This window comes from Sprattus sprattus (assembly GCF_963457725.1).
Source record: "Sprattus sprattus genome assembly, chromosome: 2".
Taxonomy (NCBI): Eukaryota; Metazoa; Chordata; class Actinopteri; order Clupeiformes; family Clupeidae; genus Sprattus; species Sprattus sprattus.
In genome coordinates this window covers 23405881-23426427 of record NC_137921.1, presented here as the reverse complement: position 1 = coordinate 23426427, position 20547 = coordinate 23405881, and the positions used below count along the sequence as shown (strand labels likewise).

Sequence of the window (20547 nt, the reverse complement as noted above, 5' to 3'; positions counted from 1 at the left end):
AAAAAAATCTGAAAACATACAAAAACAACAAAACCTTTAAAACTGCAAAAAAAGACATGAAGCAAACAAGGCCTAGTGGCCAGCACTTGATTCTGTGGCACTCAACACGGTATAGTACAATGGAGACATTTACAAGCCACTCACATCATACGCCCAGTACACTTAGAGAACCATTATGTCGAAAAAAACAAATGACATGAGCTAACATGGGCTAGTTTAATTTTTTTTTTTTTTTAAATACGTAAAATTAAAAAGGCCAACAGCTGGCCCGGTAATTGTTCTTCAAATGGGAGAGCTGCACTGCAATACACGCTTCGCCCTGGTCTTTATGACGTCTCGATGTACTCCAACGCAAGGTCATAACAGAAGCGGTACTGTTCCTGTAGGTGAAGAAGAAAAGAAGAGGAGGAGGAATTAGTGTAATGGGTGAAACACGATCTTGCTGGATGATGTTGTTGCACTAACACATCACAGTTTATATGGGACTGTTCGCAGTAAGAAAAAACTTTTTCACTGGCTCAGATCTGATCTGTGCAACACCAGGCCCTTTTCACAGCGTATTGTTCTGGCAGAGGATGTGGTAATCACATGTTTGCCTCAAGTTTGATCTCAAGGTGCTTTGAAGCCGCATGAGCACATTTACAAACTCAGAATCTGTGAAATGTTTCAAATTCTTCAACAGGGTCCCATCAGTTGCCTCTTAAAGGGAAGCTTTGGGATGTTAACGTTTTTTTCCCCCTTGCCAGTCGCCATTGTGCTTGCCCTAGGGGGGTTCAGGCCTAAGGCGCCTTGAGACAATTTTATTGACTTGGCGCTATATAAATAAAACTGAATTTAATTTTTACCTGGGCCCTATATCTTTCTGGGTCCAGGTTTTTACTTGGGACTGTAAAGAAACTGTAGAAACAGTCTGAAACTGAAACTTAAACCACAGAAACTGTATTCATTTTCTCCAGTTTATTAAAGGTTGAGGTCATTTATGTAGGGATCTAATAATAACACTATGAGCTTGAAAACAAGCAGTTTACTTTCACACAGATGCTTGCCCCATGTGATTGCATTGTATAGCTGTTTTGAGGTTGTCGGTTGTAGCGTTCTAACTCAATACTGGACTGGTTCAGATCGTTAATTGTCCCTTAGTAAAAGTTTGACCCAAAAAGATCTAAAGATAAGGCCCAGGTTGCAAAATCCTGAAGTTTCCTTCAACTGCTTGTTTTTTCTCCCTCATTAAGCATGATCAGTCCCATTTTAATAAACGGAGAAGACACTTTGGGGCCAGGTTTTAAATGAAAATGTCTCCTAGAGTCCAAGTCTATCATCACTACCAACTATGAATAACCACTCCAATAACATATCCTTTCAATGGAAAAAAACTACAGTACCAAAGTCCATGTGAATTTATTTAATGTATTTGCAGGGGTGCTGAGGGAGTTTCACTGAGCCAGATTTGTTTACCCAGATAACTTCTGGACCTTAAAAGTCCATTTTATTTGTCTCCAGGTATTTTTTTTTTTTATATTTTAGACTGCACCATAATCTGGCTTACTGAGGACTCCTGCTCCGTGGGCTCCGGGGGTAAAGAGGGCACTAGCTGTGTACTCACAGGGCTGTCCACCATGTTGGGCTTGCTGTTCCTCAGTGTCTTGACGGCGTGGAACACGTCCACCACATTCTGCCTCTTTATCATCTCACACACAATGCTGATAGCACAGAACATTCCGCTGCGTCCTCCTCCATTCCTGCAGAGAGGGTCGTGGGTTAGACAGGATTTCGGAGGGTGTGTATGTAGGTGTTGTGGTTGTACACGCGGCAACAAAGCTAGTTTCTTCCCTTCAAACTGAATTGCATCACACAGGCATAACATATTACAAAACATTTTCACTAACTGAAACTGTACACCTATTACATGTGCTTCTTATCCGCTTGGAGTGGAAAAAGACTGCTCTAATTCAGGACGCTAGCTAAAAACCCTGGATAAAAGAACAACAAATGCTTGTGTGTGACTTTCAAGTCTACCAAGAGTGTGTGTGTGTGTGTTGTGGTGCTGGTGAGTGCAGAAGCGCTATGGTTTATAGTTGAGTGTGTGAATACATGTTGACTCACTCACACCTACCACTGGACTGGCACATCCCAGTCACCACTAGTCTTCATGGTCTCTCTCGTGTGTGTTTGTGTGTGTGTGTGTGTGTGTGTGTGTGTGCGTGAAAGCATGTACGGAAGTTGTGGTTAGGATGTGGATAAAAAGGCTATGTTTGATAAGAAATCAAAGTGTGAATGACCCCAGTAATCTCTTTTCACAGTTTTGTGTGTGTGTGTGAGTTTGCTGTGTTTATTGTGTTTATTGTGTGTGTGTGTGTGTGTGTGTGTGTGTGTGTGTGTGTGTGTGTGTGTGTGTGTGTGTGTGAGAGTGTGCTGTGTTTATTGTGTGTGTTTGTGTGTGTGTGAGTGTGCTGTGTTTATTGCGTGCGTGTGTGTGTGTGTGTGTGTGTGTGTGTGTGTGTGTGTGTGAGTAAGCATACACAAGTGTATTAGTGTACTCACAGGCAGTGCACCACGGTGCGTCCCTCGCCCTCCTCACATTCGTCCTGCCACTTGTCCACCTGGAGTATGAGCTTGAGGAAGGAGCGCTTGGACGCAGGGACCTCCCTGTGTGCAGCCCAGCCTAGGTACTGGAACTGCCTCACCATCAGGTAACCCTCCTGAGGCTGGAGGAAGACACAAAACAAGCACACAGTCACACACACGAGAATCCCCAAAACTAGCTTAGGGGCTGCATGGCAAAACCAATAAGGATATCCGTATTATCTGGAATGGTCGACACCTTTAGCATGGCAAACACTAACAGTTAACTTATGAAGATGGCCACACATACGACAGAAAGAGTTAGAACTATAAATACTCACTCTAGTCAGGTTACATATTCTGAAGAGACGACTGATGACATCACAATCCATAGAGCAGGACATACATTCAACTTGAACGGGACCATAGCGAAGCATTCCTTCCTCTGGCCAATACTGAGGGCAGCCCTATGGTGGAGCACAGACAAACCAACTCTAATAAATAACGATCGACACATCTTAAATAAATAACAATCATTTTTGGTCACTAAAAAAAACATATAACAAATAACTAACAGTCACAGTCACATTTTCAACGTAATTTTAAAGCCAGTTGAGCCACAATGAGTCTGTGGGTGCAGCCAAATTAGTACAATAACCGTGAAGAAGTTCTGTCACAGGTGCAGGTTTTTCCATTTGAAAATGACTGGTGCAATATCACCACATATCTGGACACCTGTGATGCGCACAAAGTATGCTAGCACTTCACTTTATTGAGCTAACTCTCTGCTGCTCGAGCTTTGACGGACTTATCATCCACCAATCATCTCCTTGGACCTTGACATTTTGGTCACAAATCTTTCTGAATTCCTATACCCATACCCCTATATTTTTTGTGTCTGTTATGTGTCTTGTGGATGTGTCATGACTTACCTGTGCCAGGTCAATCTCATTCAGCATGACTAGTGACGTGCAGCCATAGTCGTAAACGAGCCTCCAGAAGTCCTTGACTGTGTTGGGCAGAGGGTGCTGGGTCACGATGAAGGCAGCCGGCTGTCTGTAGCTCTACAGAGGAAAGAGCATTGGGGGGAAAAGGGACGCAGGTTTTATGGGGACATTTTTAGACTAAAATAAAAAGAAAAGACTCAGATAAATTGTCTCTCTGTGTTGTTGATATCGGGTAGTGATCAATGTGTGACTATATGACCATGCAAGGACCATGGAAAACAGCAACAACAAAAACAAAACTGTCAAGTGTGGAGAGGCAACAAGTGTGTTTCTTCAACGACAAAACCAAACGCAACCAAAACATTAAAAATAGGGCATCCACTATGCTGTGCATGCGTTTGCAACCTTGGGTAGGTCAAGACAATGAAGCCTGCTTGACATACCACTTAAGCCATGAAACAAATCCAGTTTAATAGAAGCATTACTTATTGTGACGTGGACATTAAGAAATTACCTGGTATTCTTCTGACAGCTTGATTAGAAAAAGTCCAAAAGTTTGTGAAGCGCACGAGGAAGTGGTTTAGCAATACCCTCCAAATCAAGAAAAGCTCAGTGGCCTAGCATGAACTCTTGAGCATGTGAAATCCCATCTCCTAGGGTCAGTGGTCACATCCATTTGTCTATCAGTCCAAGGTTTGGTGCGACTTAGGCAACACTATTTGGGAGTAGTGAAAGTAGTGGCTGCTAGTGATCCTACCATTTGTATCAGAATAAAATGCAGGTCCTGAAATGTTATAAGTTCACTCAAAAGTGCAAAAGTGTTCATCGTAAGGCAAATGTAGTGGGCTTAATTATTATAGGTGAGAGAGAGGGAGAGAGAGAAAGAAAGAGAGGAAGAGAGAGACAGGTAGTAAGGTAATATTTAAATTTAAAATAATTTAAAACAGAAAAAGACAGAGCGAAAGGGGCAAAGGCAGAGAGGAAGTGGGGAAAGGCAGAGAGGAAGTGGGGAAAGGCGAGGTTTCAGCATTTTTTTTTAAACACGAGGACATGGACAGTGTGACACCTAGAAGATGATTATGCTCTCTTTGCACAGAGTAGAATATTTTTTTTTATGTGACTTCTATATTTGGAAATCAAGGTCAAATAATACAAAAAATTATAAAATAAAAATATATTTGAATAAAACTGCCAAAATATTATTTACTGTGCTTTCATACACCCCTCATTTCTGTCAAAAAGATCAAAAACGCTGAAAATACAGAACAAAAACACTTACCTCGCCCTTCTAGTTTTGAGAGAACAAAAAGATTCTTTGGACTTTCACAATTTTGATATCCCCAATCAGTGAGTTTAATTTTGGACCACATGAATAGCTATCATGAAGAATTGTGAAGGAGAAAACTGATTGTACCACCTTTTCAAAAACAAATCATCTTTGTTGACTGACTCACAGTCCCACTATGGGTTCTTTGATGAGTTATCATAAGAACATCAACTGTTTAATTCAGAAAACTAAATTGGTAACCCTATACTTGGATATCTTCTTTATGTGCCAAGCTGCCAGTCTGGCTAAAACCTGCCACATGCTGTGCACAGAAAAAGCACCTCATGAGTTAGAGCTCATGTAACGTTATATATGTGTAATATAGCTTTTGCAGTTTAAATTTCTAGTGTTTTAGCAGGGCTAGCTAATAGGAAATATGCTTGCAGCAGCATGTGCATTCATTCTATATCCTTAAAAATTATTTTCTGGCTGTCTGTGTCTCAAAAGCTTTGAAAACAGGCTAAGCTGAAAAAGTGTTACCAATATATTAAGAGGCAACTTTAACATAAAAAACATAAATCTCTCCCTTGTACGTCGCTTTGGATAAAAGGGTCTGCTAAATGACTGAGTGTCTAAATGTAAATAAATGTTACCATACAACTTATTTACGGTCCCATAATGTCAGTCAAGTCAAGAAGTACAATCAGGGTAAAGAGAGATACACCTGGATTTGTCTCTAGCTTGCTGTTTAGCAGTACATACAGAGAACACAGAGAGTGCTGTCGGCACTGGGCAGTGAGTGTGAGTGTGGGGGGATGTGGTTGTAGAGGGGTCTGGTTTTGGGGGGTGCGGACGGGGGTCAGGGGTCGGGGTTGGGGTATATGAAAACACTTACATCCATGAGAGCGGCGTTGATGTAGTTGCTGCTCTCGCCGTCGATGGTAATGAGGAAAGGCAGACAGCGGTCAGGAGGCAACATGTCCATGAAGCGGTTCTTCTCGTGGTTCCGTGGCAACAGGGCGATGCTGCAGTCTTCAGGCTGCGGCTGGGGTGTCACGGAGTTCAGGGTCTGTGTTGGAGGTCAGAGATACCGGAAAATATGACCGACACAAACTTAGCATCAGAACCTTCTATATTCCTCCAAGAAACATTAGTGAACATGCTGTTCTGAGCGAGGATGGGGAAAACTGTAGGTTGACCTTTATTACCTGAAATTCATCTTTGAGGTGTGAGGAATTGCTCTGGGAGTCTATCCTGATCATGTCGTAGTAGGCAGCTTTGTATTCACAGGCCGGTATGGCGGTGTCCCCGCACAGACAGGCCTCCAAGATGGCGTCGTGGATGAAGATGTACTGTTCCTGTGAGTGGTCATTAAAATCACACAGTCAGAGAGCAGAAACAACACATGTACCTCTAGTGTGGACTACAAGAGAGCGTATTGAGTGAATTTGAATTTGACTGCTTTTCACTTTTATACAACACGTCAAAGGTTAAGATAATGCTTTTGTGATGTAGATGATGTCCTGTTATTGTAGATGTCTCTATGTGTTAGTTCTAGTAAAGAGCAAAGGATAAAAAAGGCTTTTCTGTTACTGGAACGTTAACCTCTGAATGAGAAAACGGACTAACTGAACATGATTGAAAAACATAGCTTTAGAACAGGTGATGGACTACCCAGCTTGCAATCGCACGGCACATTATTTCATCCTGTGGATACCGCCGTATCCCCCCCTCCCCCCATTTCTGTATGAAGTGCCACACTATTTTTCCCTTGTTGGGCTTTTCTAATGTGTACTGTAAATTCAACTTTGACTTTCAAATGAGTTGTTCAGACTGCGTGGTGTTTCAGAGTGGTGCGAGTGGGCAGTATCTGGCCGGTCCACTGATTCATCACCTCTGTCTGGACCATGTTGATACGGCGAGATCGCAGGGCCTTGACACAGTTGTAGATGTCCACCACCCCCTCCCTCTCCGCCATGTCCAGCATGATGTCAATCACTATGTAACAGCCTGTCCTCCCAGCTCCAGCGCTGCGAAATAAAGGAGAAGAGGACAGAGGGAAAGAAAAAGAAAAGCGGAGAGGAGATGGAGGAAGGAGAGCGAAGAATAAGGGGAAGACAAAAAGATTAACAGCGAAAGAAAAGCACCAAATGCGGAAAGAAAAGCACCAAATGCGTAAAGGAAAGCAGAGAGAGGAAACCATCACAAAAGGGTAGGGGGCTGACACTCAGACTGCTATGACAGACACAGAGAAAGCTACAAAAGCTAAAGGTTGACACTGCAGGGAGCCTGCAAGAACCACATCCTGTGGTGGAGATGATATTTCACGGGGTCTCTGGGGCTGACGTTTTGAAGTATATTTACTGAAAGGGTAAACTTACACATGCCAATAATGTTCAACGAAAAAAAGTCTATTTTTACATTCGTACACAGAAAAACAGTCTCTCAACTCTAAAAGTGATCTTTGATGTGTGCGTGCGCGTGCGTGTTTCCGCGTGCGTGTGTGTGTGTGTGTGTGTGTGTGTGTGCCGGCCTCACGTTTTGTCATCTGAACAGGTGTAAGCATTTCTCAGGCCTTCACAAATGCACATGGGTATTTATGCAGATCTGTGAGTGCAGGTTTATGCTCTTGCACACATTTGCATTGGAGTGCCTATCTGTGGATGGTACACACATGCTATCTGTGTTCGCAGTGAGACACTTACCTGCAGTGCACCACAATGGGCCCGGCACCGGGCGGGTTAGACATCTTGACCCGGCGGATGAAGGACAGCAGGCCGGTGGCGTGGTATGGCACTCCGTGGTCGGGCCAGCCGGTGAAGTGGAACTGTTTCACCTCCCGCACCTCGTTGAAGCCTCTCTGTACAGAACCAATGAGGAAACAGTTAATTAATCTAAAAGTACACTAGAAAGTAATTAAGTAACCTCAAAGTAGATCTTCATAAATCCTCAGTGTTATACTATCTATCCACTACAACTATTAGTGCTACAAGTAACTATTTTATAACTGCTACTGCAACGCTGATGCTAGCAATTGACATAAAATGTGAATTTCTTGTACGAATTCTGCCCTTTTGGCATGAGGCCTGCCTACTAAAACAAGTGGAACACCATATGATTATGGATTATCAGATATAACATTGTGCACTTCACAGACAAAACTGCTTATATACATAGATTTGTGTAGAATATTCGTTAGACATGCATACGTGTGTGCATGGATACGGTACTCACCCTCTCCAAGGTGAAAGTCCTGACGACGTACTCTGCCAACGGCTCCACTTCAACAAATGTCACTTTGAAATCACCATACACCTCCGCGTCATCTGGCCAATACTTATAACATTTGACCTACAAAAGCATGAAACTAATCAAATATGGCAGAGGACCTTTAACACACATACGCACTGCATGATCAACATTGTTCTTCAGGAAGGCAAGCCTATCGAAAGCAAACAGTGGCATTGCAATGTAAATACGTTTCAGCGACGGAAAGGTAAAGAAACAACCATTTAACATACCCGTCCGACCTCCACCAGGTTGGTTACCATGACGATACAGGCCGACTGCTCTTGCCAGATCATCCTCCAGAAGTCATACACAGTCTCATGCACAGGGCCTGCCAATCAATGTGTTCATCAGGCAATCAGTTACTAATGTAAATCAGATCATCAGTCAATCAGTTGCCCCATCAATTGCTTAATCATTCAAACTGGCACTGACTCTGTTTGGCTATTCACTAGCTTTTGTTGTTAATGTACTTTCACCCAGCTCATCACATGGCATGAATCTTGTTCTTGTGCAGAAACATGTGAAATATGTGATATAAAAATGCTCACCTTGGGTGGCGATGTAGTGGCTTGGCCTCTGATAGCCCTGAAACAGAAGCAGAGTGGGACACTGCCATCACTGACTGCACGCCGAGAGCACAGGATAGAATAACAACGTTGCGAAAGCAGCACAAAGCAAGAGCTGTCAACCCCAGGAAGTCTGCTTGATTTAACGAGAGTCCTTGATAAACACACTAGGATCTCACTTAGTTTTAAGTGTTCTTTAAGACACACAATCTCCTTGTGTTGTGTAAGGTAAATCAGGAGAGGTTATGCAGTGTGCGCATAAAGCACACTCTGTGATATTAATTCTTTGCACAATGGCACTAATAAATAACCATGTTTCATAAATATTTACGGATTTTTTTCAACTAGAAATGCTGATTCATGTAATATTCATTTTTCTGTTCCTAATATCCAGGGCTTGAGGAATATTCAACAAGCACAATGCTTATACCCCAGTGGTGTTCAGCAGTTATGACTGCAGGCTGTTTAACACAGGCCAGTGTAGCACTGAAAGTTGATCAGCAGAATATTCTGATCAGAACTCATCCAACTGGGTTGTAACACACCAGAAGGGTCTTTTAAAAGGTAAACAAACATCAGCTCCACATCCCGGCAATGACACGGTAGGCCTCACCCAAACAAATGGGGACAAGATAAGGGCAGATCAACAAGCCAGATGACAATGAGATGACAAAAAGGCAATGGGCTCGAGCATGGAGGAACCGGAACGGAACTTAAAACCGATGGATAGAACAATGACAACAATGAGGGGGAGTAAGGGGGGGGGGGGGGGGATCACATGCACCTCCATGCAAGATGTCAGTTAGCGAACCATAGGTGATCCGCAGGGGAGGGCGGGGGGGGGACAATAAAGGTAAAGTGGGACAGGGAAGGGGGGGCAGGGTTGTTTTGGGGGGAGGGGAGAGGGGCGGGCGATCCTCTACAGTGATACTTACATCCCTGTACAGCCATATCTACAGCCCACAAAATCATAGGCAGAGTGAAAGAAAGCACAACAATGTCAGTGAGTACAAGCACTTCGAACAAGGAGGAGAAAAGAAAAAAAGCTGTATTCATATTGTTGACAAAGGGCATGCATAGAAGGCCTCACATACGAGAGAAGGAGAGATGTTTCTCACACGTTCGCCAATGGAGGAGGCATCGCCACTTACGTCTATGTAGTTGGCGTTTATGTAGTCGGAGGAGGGATCGTCTTCCATTGGCTGAAGAATGACTCTAGAATGATCGTCTACAACATGAAATGTGTTAGTATACCCATCTGTTCATATTCCCTATCTAGACATTTTTACAAACTTAATCTATTCAAAGTGTAATTGTAATAGTTCATGTCTAGTAAATATTTATACATACTAGATACATTCACTTATTACTGTGTTTTAGTACAGTCTATTGTCTTAAGTGTAGTATCTTACAGTTTGAAAATCAATAACTGAATTTGTAATTGATGTTATAAGAATGACCCACTTGAAGCCTTAGGGGGAGGGGTTTTGAAGCTTGTCCTGACAAACTGGAGGTGAGACTTACAGGCGATAATGTTTCCATAGCGATTCTTGGTTCTGTTCCCTTCTTTTTTTGCCACGTCCCAGGAAGCAGATTGGCCCTCAAAAAAACTCTGTGCACCAAAGAAAAGAAAAAAAGGAGAAGAAACTCAGTTCTTCCCGCTCATTCACTCGCTCACTCTCTGATCTTTCTGATCACTAGGGATGGCCCCATTATGTCTTGTGAGGTCTAACCTAACTGTGTTTGACAGTATAGGCACATCTGTCTCTTCATCAGTTCAGCGATTGAGACTGGGAACAGTAGAGTGCTGTGAAGCGTTTAGCACTATGACAATGACACCTTTCACTCAACGCTCTTTGCTCAAGTGGTCGGTTAAAGGAGAATCTGGGAGTAGTGTGTGGCTAGGTTAGTCAAGCTTCGACAAAACACCTGATGCCTCTTGATAGTGTCCAAAAAGAATCAGATCCTCTTTTATTAAATTGTTTTTAATCCTCTGCCATTTTGGAAGGGTTGCATTTCAAGTATGTTCTATTTTCTCCACCATTATTCTAATTATATACATTTTCTACAGAGTGCAAGCCGTGCCTTTAATTTGTTATGGAATTAAAATGGAACGATTAAAGCGTAATCACATTAATGGAGTCTAATTTAATCCTCATTAAGCCCAACTGTCTATGGAGCACCCGTGCCTCAATGCCACAGACACACACACACATTTTGTAGAGACTGTAGCTGACAGCCCTGCAATGTGATCACACAGAAACAAACCACACACTAACAGGAAACGCATTTACTGGGAGGCTCTGTGGTCCCACACCTCACAGAACTAGCATACCTTGCATGCACAGGAAGTTACATCACCTGCTATCAACGGTCTCGACACAATGTGTAAATGCACCCTGTGCTTGCAAAATCTGTGCTCTTGCAGACTACCTCGTACTCCTCCTTGAAGCCGTAGCTGTCGGAGGTCTTCATCAGGTTGATGTGCTGGAGCAGGTCAGCCACGCGGATGGCTGGGTGCAGCTGGCCGGTCTGGTAGGGCGACTCGGTGCCCTCGCAGTGGTAGCGCGGCACGTCCAGCAGGCGGCTAGACTCGGCGGCAGCCGCTGTGTGGTTCTCATCTGCTTAGGTCAAAGCAAGACAGAGAGTGACTAAGGAGGCCGAGGAGGGATCAAAGTGTTGCTGTAAGCACCACTCTTGAGGACTTAAAAACATTAAAAGACTATCTGCAGCGAAATCCATCGGCCAATGTTAATACGCGCCCGTGCCCCCCAATCACTGTGACAAGCACGCGTGTTTACGTGTTAAAAAATTATCCACCAATGTTCCAGTTGATCCAAGGTGAACGGAACCTGTTGAGGCATGCTCACATGGCTCATCAGCAATGTTTAATGACTGGGATTTTAGAAATGTAGAAAAATATAATTGTTAGCGGAGAGAACATACCCGAGTGTTGGCACACTGTACATGCCCTAAGGTTTTTCGGAAAATCGGTTTAGACACATGTTACGTTCTGTTTGGTGTTTCTTCTCGACTGAGGGGGTCAGAAGTTTCCTGCGCAGGAGTGAGGGTGGGGAGGAGCAAGAGTGTGTGTATCTGTCTACGTGTGTGAGCAAGAGTGTGTGTATCTGTCTACGTGTGCGAGCAAGAGTGTGTGTATCAGTCTACGTGTGTGAGCAAGAGTGTGTGTATCAGCCTATGTATGGGAGCAAGAGTGTGTGTATCTGTCTATGTGTGTGAGTGAGTGTGTGTATGTGTGTGAGTGAGTTTGTGTGTATCTGTCTATGTGTGTGAGAGAGAGAGTATGTGTGTGTGCTACTGTGAGTATGTGAGTCTGCTAGCTTGATGAGGTGGTGCAGGTTATCTGCTGGCAGGATTTACAGCCCTTTAAACCCCCTGCCTGGGCCCGCCGCGCCCCCCCATTACCCAGTGAGCCGTGGGCACTGGGGCTTTTCTGCTCGGCTGAGCCCTGAGCGATGACCGCCGTCACACACACACACACACACACACACACACACACACACACACACACACACACACACACACACACACACACACACACACACACACACACACAGAGAGAGAGGGCCTTTTAACAGCCCGCAGTACCATTTAATGTCTGACCCTGAGAGCACTCTGGTCTGGAGGAGCTCTGACCCTAACACCATAGATCAGGGATGGGTTTGTTCCAGGATTTGCTTTTCTGATTTCCATTTTAAGTAAAGAAAGAGCATATAAAGATATCCACTCATGTACACATGCACATAGCTGTGTGAAGTCCTTCCAAGCACCAACAAACACACACGCCAAAACATTTAATAAATAAAAAACTAAAGTATCACACACACACACACACACACACACACACACACACACACACACACACACACACACACACACACAAGGAAGCGAAATGTATGCACTAATGTGATATTGTAGAGATAGAAAATCTAGATGATTCAAGAAAAAAATGAAATTCAAATATCTCTTCAAATATTTCACACATACAATTTTGACTTACCAGTTATGGGGACTTTCAATAGAGGCAGCAAGAAGGAAGGAAAATAATTTTTAAAACAAATTATTGGAAAGTCAGAAGAAAGTCCTTGGCATTTTATTGAAGACTGAGATTACACAGAACATTATGCAGGGTAATTCAACTGAAATGAAGCTACAACTACAAGCACTACTAAAACAACTATGGCGTACTGGATGAAAGGGGAAAGAATGACATTAGCATGCTACTATGGGAACTACCACAGTGCAATGACTGACAGGATCTACTCCAATGCATGGACGGGCCGTCTACTCTAATGCTCAGCAATCAGCGGCCTTCGGAGGTCTGCCAGGTTTCGCAACGCTTACAGAAGTTCAACTGCACCGCAGGCTCCTGATGACACACTTATTTGCATGCTGCTCTCGAACATGCCTCTGCAAGTTTGTTCAGCTGACTCATCCAGCAACCGTACTCTCCCCTCTTTGAAATTCTAATCATGAAAATTATTTGACAGTTTTGCTTAAGATTTTTCTAAATTTCAAATCTATCCTCAGGCAATTATGGTATGGGAGGACTGTAATCAAAACCCGCATTCACTTGTGGCTAGAAAGTAAGTCCAACATCATTTTGTTCTAGATCTAAATACACATAACTCTATGCCTGCCAACGTTGTCTCTTCTCTTCACAGCAAAAATTACCCCTTAAAAACTTGTGTGGACAAGAGGAGTGGAGTACTGGAGAGAACAACACTAGCGTGTGGTAATGCAAAGTGACAGGCTGACGCATTTAGGCATTGATGTAACTTCATGCGCGGCCTATTATATGCAGCAGGACTCCGGTCTTGGAGCTGTGCTGTAACTTGTTTCATATTATTCACTCCTTCCACCACGAGACACCCGACCCAAGGGGTCCTCTCTGTGCTCTGCTGGAGGGCAGCGTCTGTGGAGGACTAAAGTGGACAGCTGTGGTAAACGTTCGCCAACAACAACCTTTATCTAATGCCATTTGTCTCAGGGACAAGAGCTGTGGTATGCGAATGCCTAATTGGTTTTATGACTGAATTTTATATATATATATATATATATATATATATACATACACACACACACATATTATTTTCTGTTTTGTGGAAGGTGAAAAATCCCAATCGGGGAATAATTCCCTCCCATATTTAAATAGAAGTAGGTCAGTGTTTTTGTAAGGAAAATAAACACTGCTGCTTCTAATGCACATTCATACTGTTTTTCAATACGAATGGCGTCACATGAGTGCGGCTTTGCTGAGTTCAGCCCGTCGACCCATCATAGCCTGGTTTTGCATTTCCATACATCAGGGCTGCAGAGGTGGCCCGACTTACAAAAATATTCGACAAGGTGGAGGCAAAGCACTCCACGATGCAGAGTGTAACATTAGTTTCTTCTGTTTTATACCCCAGTTGCCACACATGTATTCAGGTGTGTTTAACATCAGCCCACGGAGGAAACATTTGGTTTAGTCTAAAAGAAACCAACCTGTTAAGTTTCTAGGCTAGCACTCTTTTCTCTAGTCAAAAATAACTGAGGTTGCTTGGTTATAATGAATTATTATTTCTGAGCCCAAATGATTACGAACATTAATGTCAGATGTGTCCGATTGCATTTGGACTTGCCAGATAACAAAGAATGGGCACGGCATAGTTTGGCGCCGTACAACTTGTAAACGGAAATGCAAATGACCTCAGCACAACCTGGCTCGGTGCAGCCAAAAGGACAAATGGAGCAAAAGCCCAACAGACAATACGGTGCTGCAATTGGAGTGAAACCACAATGCATGCTGGACAACCAAAATATGCGTGATACACTACAAAGGCAGGTGATGAGACAGGACAGCCAGACTCTCACCTAGCACGGCAGTCGGAACGAGCGGATCATTAGGCACTGTGGGGGTAAATAAATGTAAAGAGAGTTTTGATAAAAAAAGAAATAAGAATATAAATGAAAAGTCCTTGTCATGGCAAAAAATGGGGGGCTGAGTGAGGAAGACCATAGTTCACCTCAACAGTTTTGTTACAGGTGTACCTGTGACATGTGTTTTAATGGGTTTCCTCATAGAACTAGCAGGAAACTTACTGCATGGCACTAAACCCATCAGAAATGTAACAAAAATGGAACTTAAACACTTCAGTCATCATTCTGGCAAATTTGCAGCTAAATTAAGAACAATAATGAAGTTTTGATCACAATTTGCCGACTGGCTGAGAAAATGGCAATTACGGTATGTACACATACAGAAAAAAGAGTCCTGATGGAAACTCAAGCAGCTGGGTAATTTTGAGTGGGTGTTTGCTTCATGTGAAGTGATTACTAATAATGTAACCATGGCGGTGCCATTCTCAAGAAAAACGTTTGCATAAGTCTTAATGATAAGAAGTGATTTTTAAGATATACCGAGGGAAGAAAAAAATGAAAAACAAAAACCTCTTGAGATTTGAGAGGGCTGTCTGCTTTATGATCTCCTCTGTGACAATTTAAAGAGGTTTTGAAAGGCAGCTCCTCTCTTAGGGTCTTTTCCCAGCTGACTTTTTCTAATGTGTTTGTCGCTGACTTTTTCCCACTGTAAGGGTCAAAGAGGCCCGATCTCACGGACTACTTCCCACACATATCAGGTGTCTGGTGTCGGCTGGGTTGGAGTCGGGCTACTTACACCTGTTGCTGAAGTTGTGCGAGTCCATGAAGGTGACGGACATGGGGTCCTCGGCATGCATGGTGCTCTGGTCGGCGTAGCTCCGGTCCATGGCATTAACCATGTGGGTCATCTCTTGCCGCGTGCTGCCGATGGCGTCTTTGCGCTTCTTGGCAAGTTTCCTGCCGGATTAGACAACGAGCTTTAAAAACAGGCAAATTCTCTTTGGAGTTGAGAGTCAGGGGAAGAAAGGACAAGATAGGAACACCATCACCAATTTTGAACAAACAGGCTTAGAGGAAAGAGAAAAGGTGTCACTCCAAGGAAAGTCTATTTCCATGACAACAAATGAACATAAGTAATTTACATTTATGATTCTATCCTTGAATCAGGAGGGACTCAAGCCAAGTTTCTTTTGAATTCAATACCTAATATTTCACAAATGAGTGCCCCCTTTCCTCCATAGAAACCTCATCCCAAAAAGAATTTGCCATACTAACTCCCCAAACTTTCAAAATTACTTTTTAATTTAACTTTCAGTCACAAGACTGAAATGATCAGTTTCCTTCTCTCTTTCCATTTATACGATATGTTTACTGACAATGCGTCAGCTCCAGTCTCGCCCCTCTCCCACAGCCACAGGCTGTGATCCATAATCAATGTGCTTAAGTCATGCCTCTCTGACCATGTCTACAGCCAGTCAGAGCTAGCAGAAACGGAACGCAAATGGCACCTGGGAAATGAGTAGTCCCATGATAAGGGAGACAGATGGATGGGCCTAAATTGTGTCATTTCATGCCTCCCTCTTGCAAAGACAATTATAAGCTATTTCCGCCGATCACATAGTTTAAATGACTCACAAATAGGCATGTGAGACTGAATTGGTTACACAAAAGAAACATCTAGAAAATTATTTGGGCTCCGAACTGCATCTCACAATAAACAACTCCAGGAAAACAGCGTGGTTCCTGACACCTCATTGTTAGGACTGACACCCACATCTGAAAGTAATTATTGTAAAAATCTTCTCACGGTGCTCTGCATTTCCAACAGAAAAAACACCTTTCAACATAATTCAAGAATAATTGTCCCTGTTTCACACTGGGCATACCAGTTGTAACTGCCAACATTTTTTTTGTCATCAAAAATGACTTCATTTTCAACCAGCCGACAGAGAGGAGAATGTTCCTCTTATCAAAAGCCCATACAATCCTTCCTCCCTGTGGTACCGGAGGGCACTTGCCTTTGGAGTAGAACCAAGATGGCGTCTATGTGGGTAGTGGGACCCTGAGCTTATTTCTGACAAAAACGGTCATCATCCCCCCCACCCACCGACGGCTGGACTGGCTGGAAGAGTTATGTGTCATGGCGTGATATGTTACATGAGGAAGTTGAACACAAAGATGGAAAGAGATGAGGAACTGGACTGGGAGAGTGTGGTGTGCAACGGACTACCACGGCAGTGATAACTTATCAGACGAGTGGAAATACTGGCCACAGCCGCCACATCAACACGACTGCCAGCAGTTATCAGATCAACGCGTTGGGGAGACATTTGGCAACTCTTTGAGGGAGAGGTAGAGAGAGAGAGAGAGAGAGAGAGAGAGAGAGAGGAAGAGAGAGAGAGAGAGAGAGAGAGAGAGAGAAATAGAGGGGGCAATACCTGCTGTGTGATCGAGCGGGTGAGAGAGAGAGTGTGTGTGTGTGTGTGTGTGTGTGTGAGTGTGAGTGAAAAAGACAGAGAGGGGGGTGGGGGGGGTGAGGGCACCTGTTGTACACTATTCTCTTAACCTAATGCCATCAACATCACAGAGGCCATCAGGAAGTAATGAGGAAGGAAATAAACAGTAAAATTGTGTGGCCTGAAGACACACAATTTACCCCCCAGAACCAGTGGGTGGACTGTACAGCTTCAGTGAATGGAAAGATGGATGGAAAAAATGTGAGCAACTGTCACACACACTCACACACATGCAACACAAGTAACGAAAAAAAAAAGAAGAAAAGAAAAGGAGAGAAAAGAAAAATACAGGACACAAGTGCAGCATTCTTTTTTCAAATCACACCGCTTTGGTTATGATGACTTGAGTAAGCAAGAGAGTTGGAGCTGGTCAATGGCAATGCAATTGGGTGTCTGAGCACTGTGCGTTTTCACTTGAAAAAAGGATACTGCATCTTTAAAACACTACATAACTAAACCAAGACAGGTGCAAAACCCCTCATTTGTCTGTTTAGAGTTTTTTTTCTGTTTCATTTTTTTTAATTTTTTTTTTTACTTACAGGTAGTATGAATAAGAATAGTAGCTCCTCCTGGCAAGCAAATCAGAAACAGCAAGATAAAGAAATATTGATGAATGCAAAGTGGGAATCAATTGTAATCAAATAAAAGCAGAAAAATGTGTGCCAGTCAAACAAATATATTTCTTGATGTTTCTTATTTTGGTTTTGGCATTCCATTTCCCATGCATTGTGTGATATATTAATCTTATTCTGTTGATTATTGATTTATATTTGCTCAGCATGCAGTTTCTTTTGGAGGTCTTCTTTGCAAAATGATGCTGAATAAAATAAAATAACTAATGCATGCGTCTTTCAGTTGATTGGGAATTGTGGCGGATCATGTGGTCATGCACTGCCTATTGCATCTTACAGAGCTGAGACTGTCTGAAGATTGTTGATGCCAGTGATGTATTATGTAAACAGAACATAATATATGTGCGAGATAACCGTATAAACTATATTGGCATGTGGAGGATGTGTCAACATAGCTGAAAAAAAGATGCTGCAAATCAAATAGGACACCTACTACCTGCAAAACAAGCAATGTCATAATCCACCATTTTAAAGATGCAGTATCTGGTTTCTGTTCAGTATATTGTACAATCTCAAACAGGAGACTTCACCTTTGGTCATCTGAGTGCAACACGCATCATTGTACGGATATTTCTTTTCACATGTTTCATCTGCGACCACAGTAACAATGGCAAGGTGTGTATGCATATACAACAAAACACAGGCATATTGAACATAACAAAAGCATATGAAAATGCTCTCACATTTCCCACCTCTTTCAAATGTCGCTGAAATGCTATTGGCCTGACCTTTGACAAGTATTGATTTAAGGCCACGGAAATATGGCAAATAGATTACATTTTTACTAAGTGGAATCAAACAACATTTCACACAGCTAAACATAATGAGGGCATTTCACTTGTTATGCAAAGCTGTCAGAAACTAATTTCAAGCCAGTACCTTGCAGGGCTCCAGAACGAAATTCTCAGTCTTATTTCATTCAATTTAAAAAAGCAGGCATTCTATTGTCTATACTATCTTGCAGAAATGATTGTCTATTATAACCTGACCAACAGGCTAACAGCTGAATATTAGGACAACCACAGGGGTCTAAACCATGGTGACACAATAAAGTGCACTAAAGCAAATCTTTTTTTAAGCTATTCAACTCCACTTAACTAACATTTCACCCCTGCCTCTCCTCTCCTCTCCCCGCCCCAGCAAACACACACACACAGACACTTTAATGGTATCGAGAATTCAATAACCATCAGTTGTTCTAATCCATTCCAACAGGATTAGTGGATTACGCCTCATTAGAGCTCAATGTCCCCCTGCGGCTCAAAATGACACCCTTTCTCTTGGTCTGAAATTACAAACCAGGAGACCATCTAGAAAATAAATAAATAAATAAATTAAAAAAAGGAAAAAAAAAAATCAGGAGCATGCAATGCTATTACTCTCACAAGCACCGTCAGCAAGTCCCCTGTCCTTAATCAAACGCGACCCAAAAAACAAACCCGCATCACTAGAAGGAGACACATGAAAAAGGGATCTCAAATTTTCTCCTGGTGCAAGTTCACATGGCCCTAAAGGCTGCTGAGTGCAGACATACAGCAATGATGGGATGGTTAAGGAATGATGTTTATTCCTTATTGCTCCTACACGAGACATGCGGCGAAGCTACAAATCACCACCATCACTGACACATACATGTCTCTGGTAATACTTTAAACAGGAAGCCCAAAAAACCTGTTTGTGCAAATGTAACATCCCTTTCAGCTGAAAAAAGGGAGGGTGAGTACAAAGAAGAGTGACAAAAAGAGACAAAGATCATCAAGCGAGAGAAAGAACATCAAGGAGAGAGAGATAGAAAGAGAGAGGGAGAGAGAGAGAAAGAAAGAGAGAGAGTGAACAGGGTAAGAGACGACAGAGAGGATAGAAGGGGGCGGAGAGTTCAAGAAAGAGAAAGACAATGTTATGAGATTGAGGTGACCTGAGCGAGTGAACAAGACAGCGCACCAGCAGTTGGCTCTAAATGAGTAGAGCGGGTTTTTAAATGATCCTCTAATTGGCAGAACATTCGACGAGGCACAAGGCCCACTCTGGCCATTAGCATTCATTTGGGAAGCTTCCTCATCGGCAGTCCCTGCAGTAGTTTGACTCGTCCCTCTGTTTTCATAGACAGCTCCAAAAGAACGGGGTGGGTGGGTGGTTGTGAAGCTTACAAAGCAAGTACACTTGTAAATGTGTTCTAATGCAAAAGCTTTTCCTGTGCTGAGGCGGTTAATCAGATATAATGCATGGCGCTGTGTGCATCGTGCTCTTTAAACAAACACTGAATGATGAAATAGCGCTTTTGTTTTTTGTCGTTGTGGTGCAGAAGGGGAGATGCGATGAGTAAAAGAGAATATCTGCACATGAGATGGGAACATCATTGTCATTGGGTGGAATAAGATCCCATCTTACTTTAGGACATTAACTATCACTTATATCCAGCAGACACCATTGATTTTATCCAGCCAGATACAAAAGAAAATATACACTGCAATTACACCTCATGGCCTCTGGATGGTGCCATTACTTGGGCAAAGAGCGCATGAGACCAAGCGTGTGAGACTTGTTTATTTATTTACTGAAAGACTTCGGTTGTTCAACCAAATCCAACAAACAAACAAATAAAAAAAAAAATCAGAAACTGAAACAATGTGCTCCAAAAGGCAACAAGCGGTGGGGTGGACGCGAGCAGCGATTGATTTCTTCCTCTTTCTGTGCAATTTCAATTCCTCCTCAAGAAAATGATTAGAGCACATCGGCGCTCCCAAAAAACATTCATCAGGGCAGAAAAGAGCTCACCTTCCTCGGTGTTCATTGTGGGAACTCATCTGAGCAACCAAGAGGGGAATCAATAGGCACCTTCACAAAGTAATTACAGCAGGAGACCATTTAGTCTCAATGCCACTG

At 42.9% G+C, this 20547-nt stretch overlaps 1 protein-coding gene across 1 annotated transcript in view; it reads right to left on the bottom strand.

Moving 5' to 3' along the window:
• Nucleotides 1-28: 28 nt before the first annotated feature.
• The window catches only part of ptprk (protein tyrosine phosphatase receptor type K), a gene marked incomplete at its 5' end in the record, with an annotated part of 126088 nt that continues 105569 nt past the window's right edge, over nt 29-20547 (bottom strand). Inside the window, 19 exons of the mRNA XM_080857446.1 lie at nt 29-380; nt 1604-1739; nt 2542-2705; nt 2904-3029; nt 3495-3626; nt 5672-5845; nt 5985-6134; nt 6671-6806; nt 7482-7636; nt 8011-8127; nt 8298-8395; nt 8616-8652; nt 9569-9586; nt 9728-9861; nt 10158-10245; nt 11067-11254; nt 14511-14546; nt 15313-15473; nt 17572-17601. Of these exons, the coding sequence (XP_080713572.1) occupies nt 327-380; nt 1604-1739; nt 2542-2705; nt 2904-3029; nt 3495-3626; nt 5672-5845; nt 5985-6134; nt 6671-6806; nt 7482-7636; nt 8011-8127; nt 8298-8395; nt 8616-8652; nt 9569-9586; nt 9728-9861; nt 10158-10245; nt 11067-11254; nt 14511-14546; nt 15313-15473; nt 17572-17601 (2134 nt within the window). The 3' untranslated portion in view covers nt 29-326. The remainder of the gene's footprint in view (nt 381-1603; nt 1740-2541; nt 2706-2903; nt 3030-3494; nt 3627-5671; nt 5846-5984; nt 6135-6670; nt 6807-7481; nt 7637-8010; nt 8128-8297; nt 8396-8615; nt 8653-9568; nt 9587-9727; nt 9862-10157; nt 10246-11066; nt 11255-14510; nt 14547-15312; nt 15474-17571; nt 17602-20547) is intronic.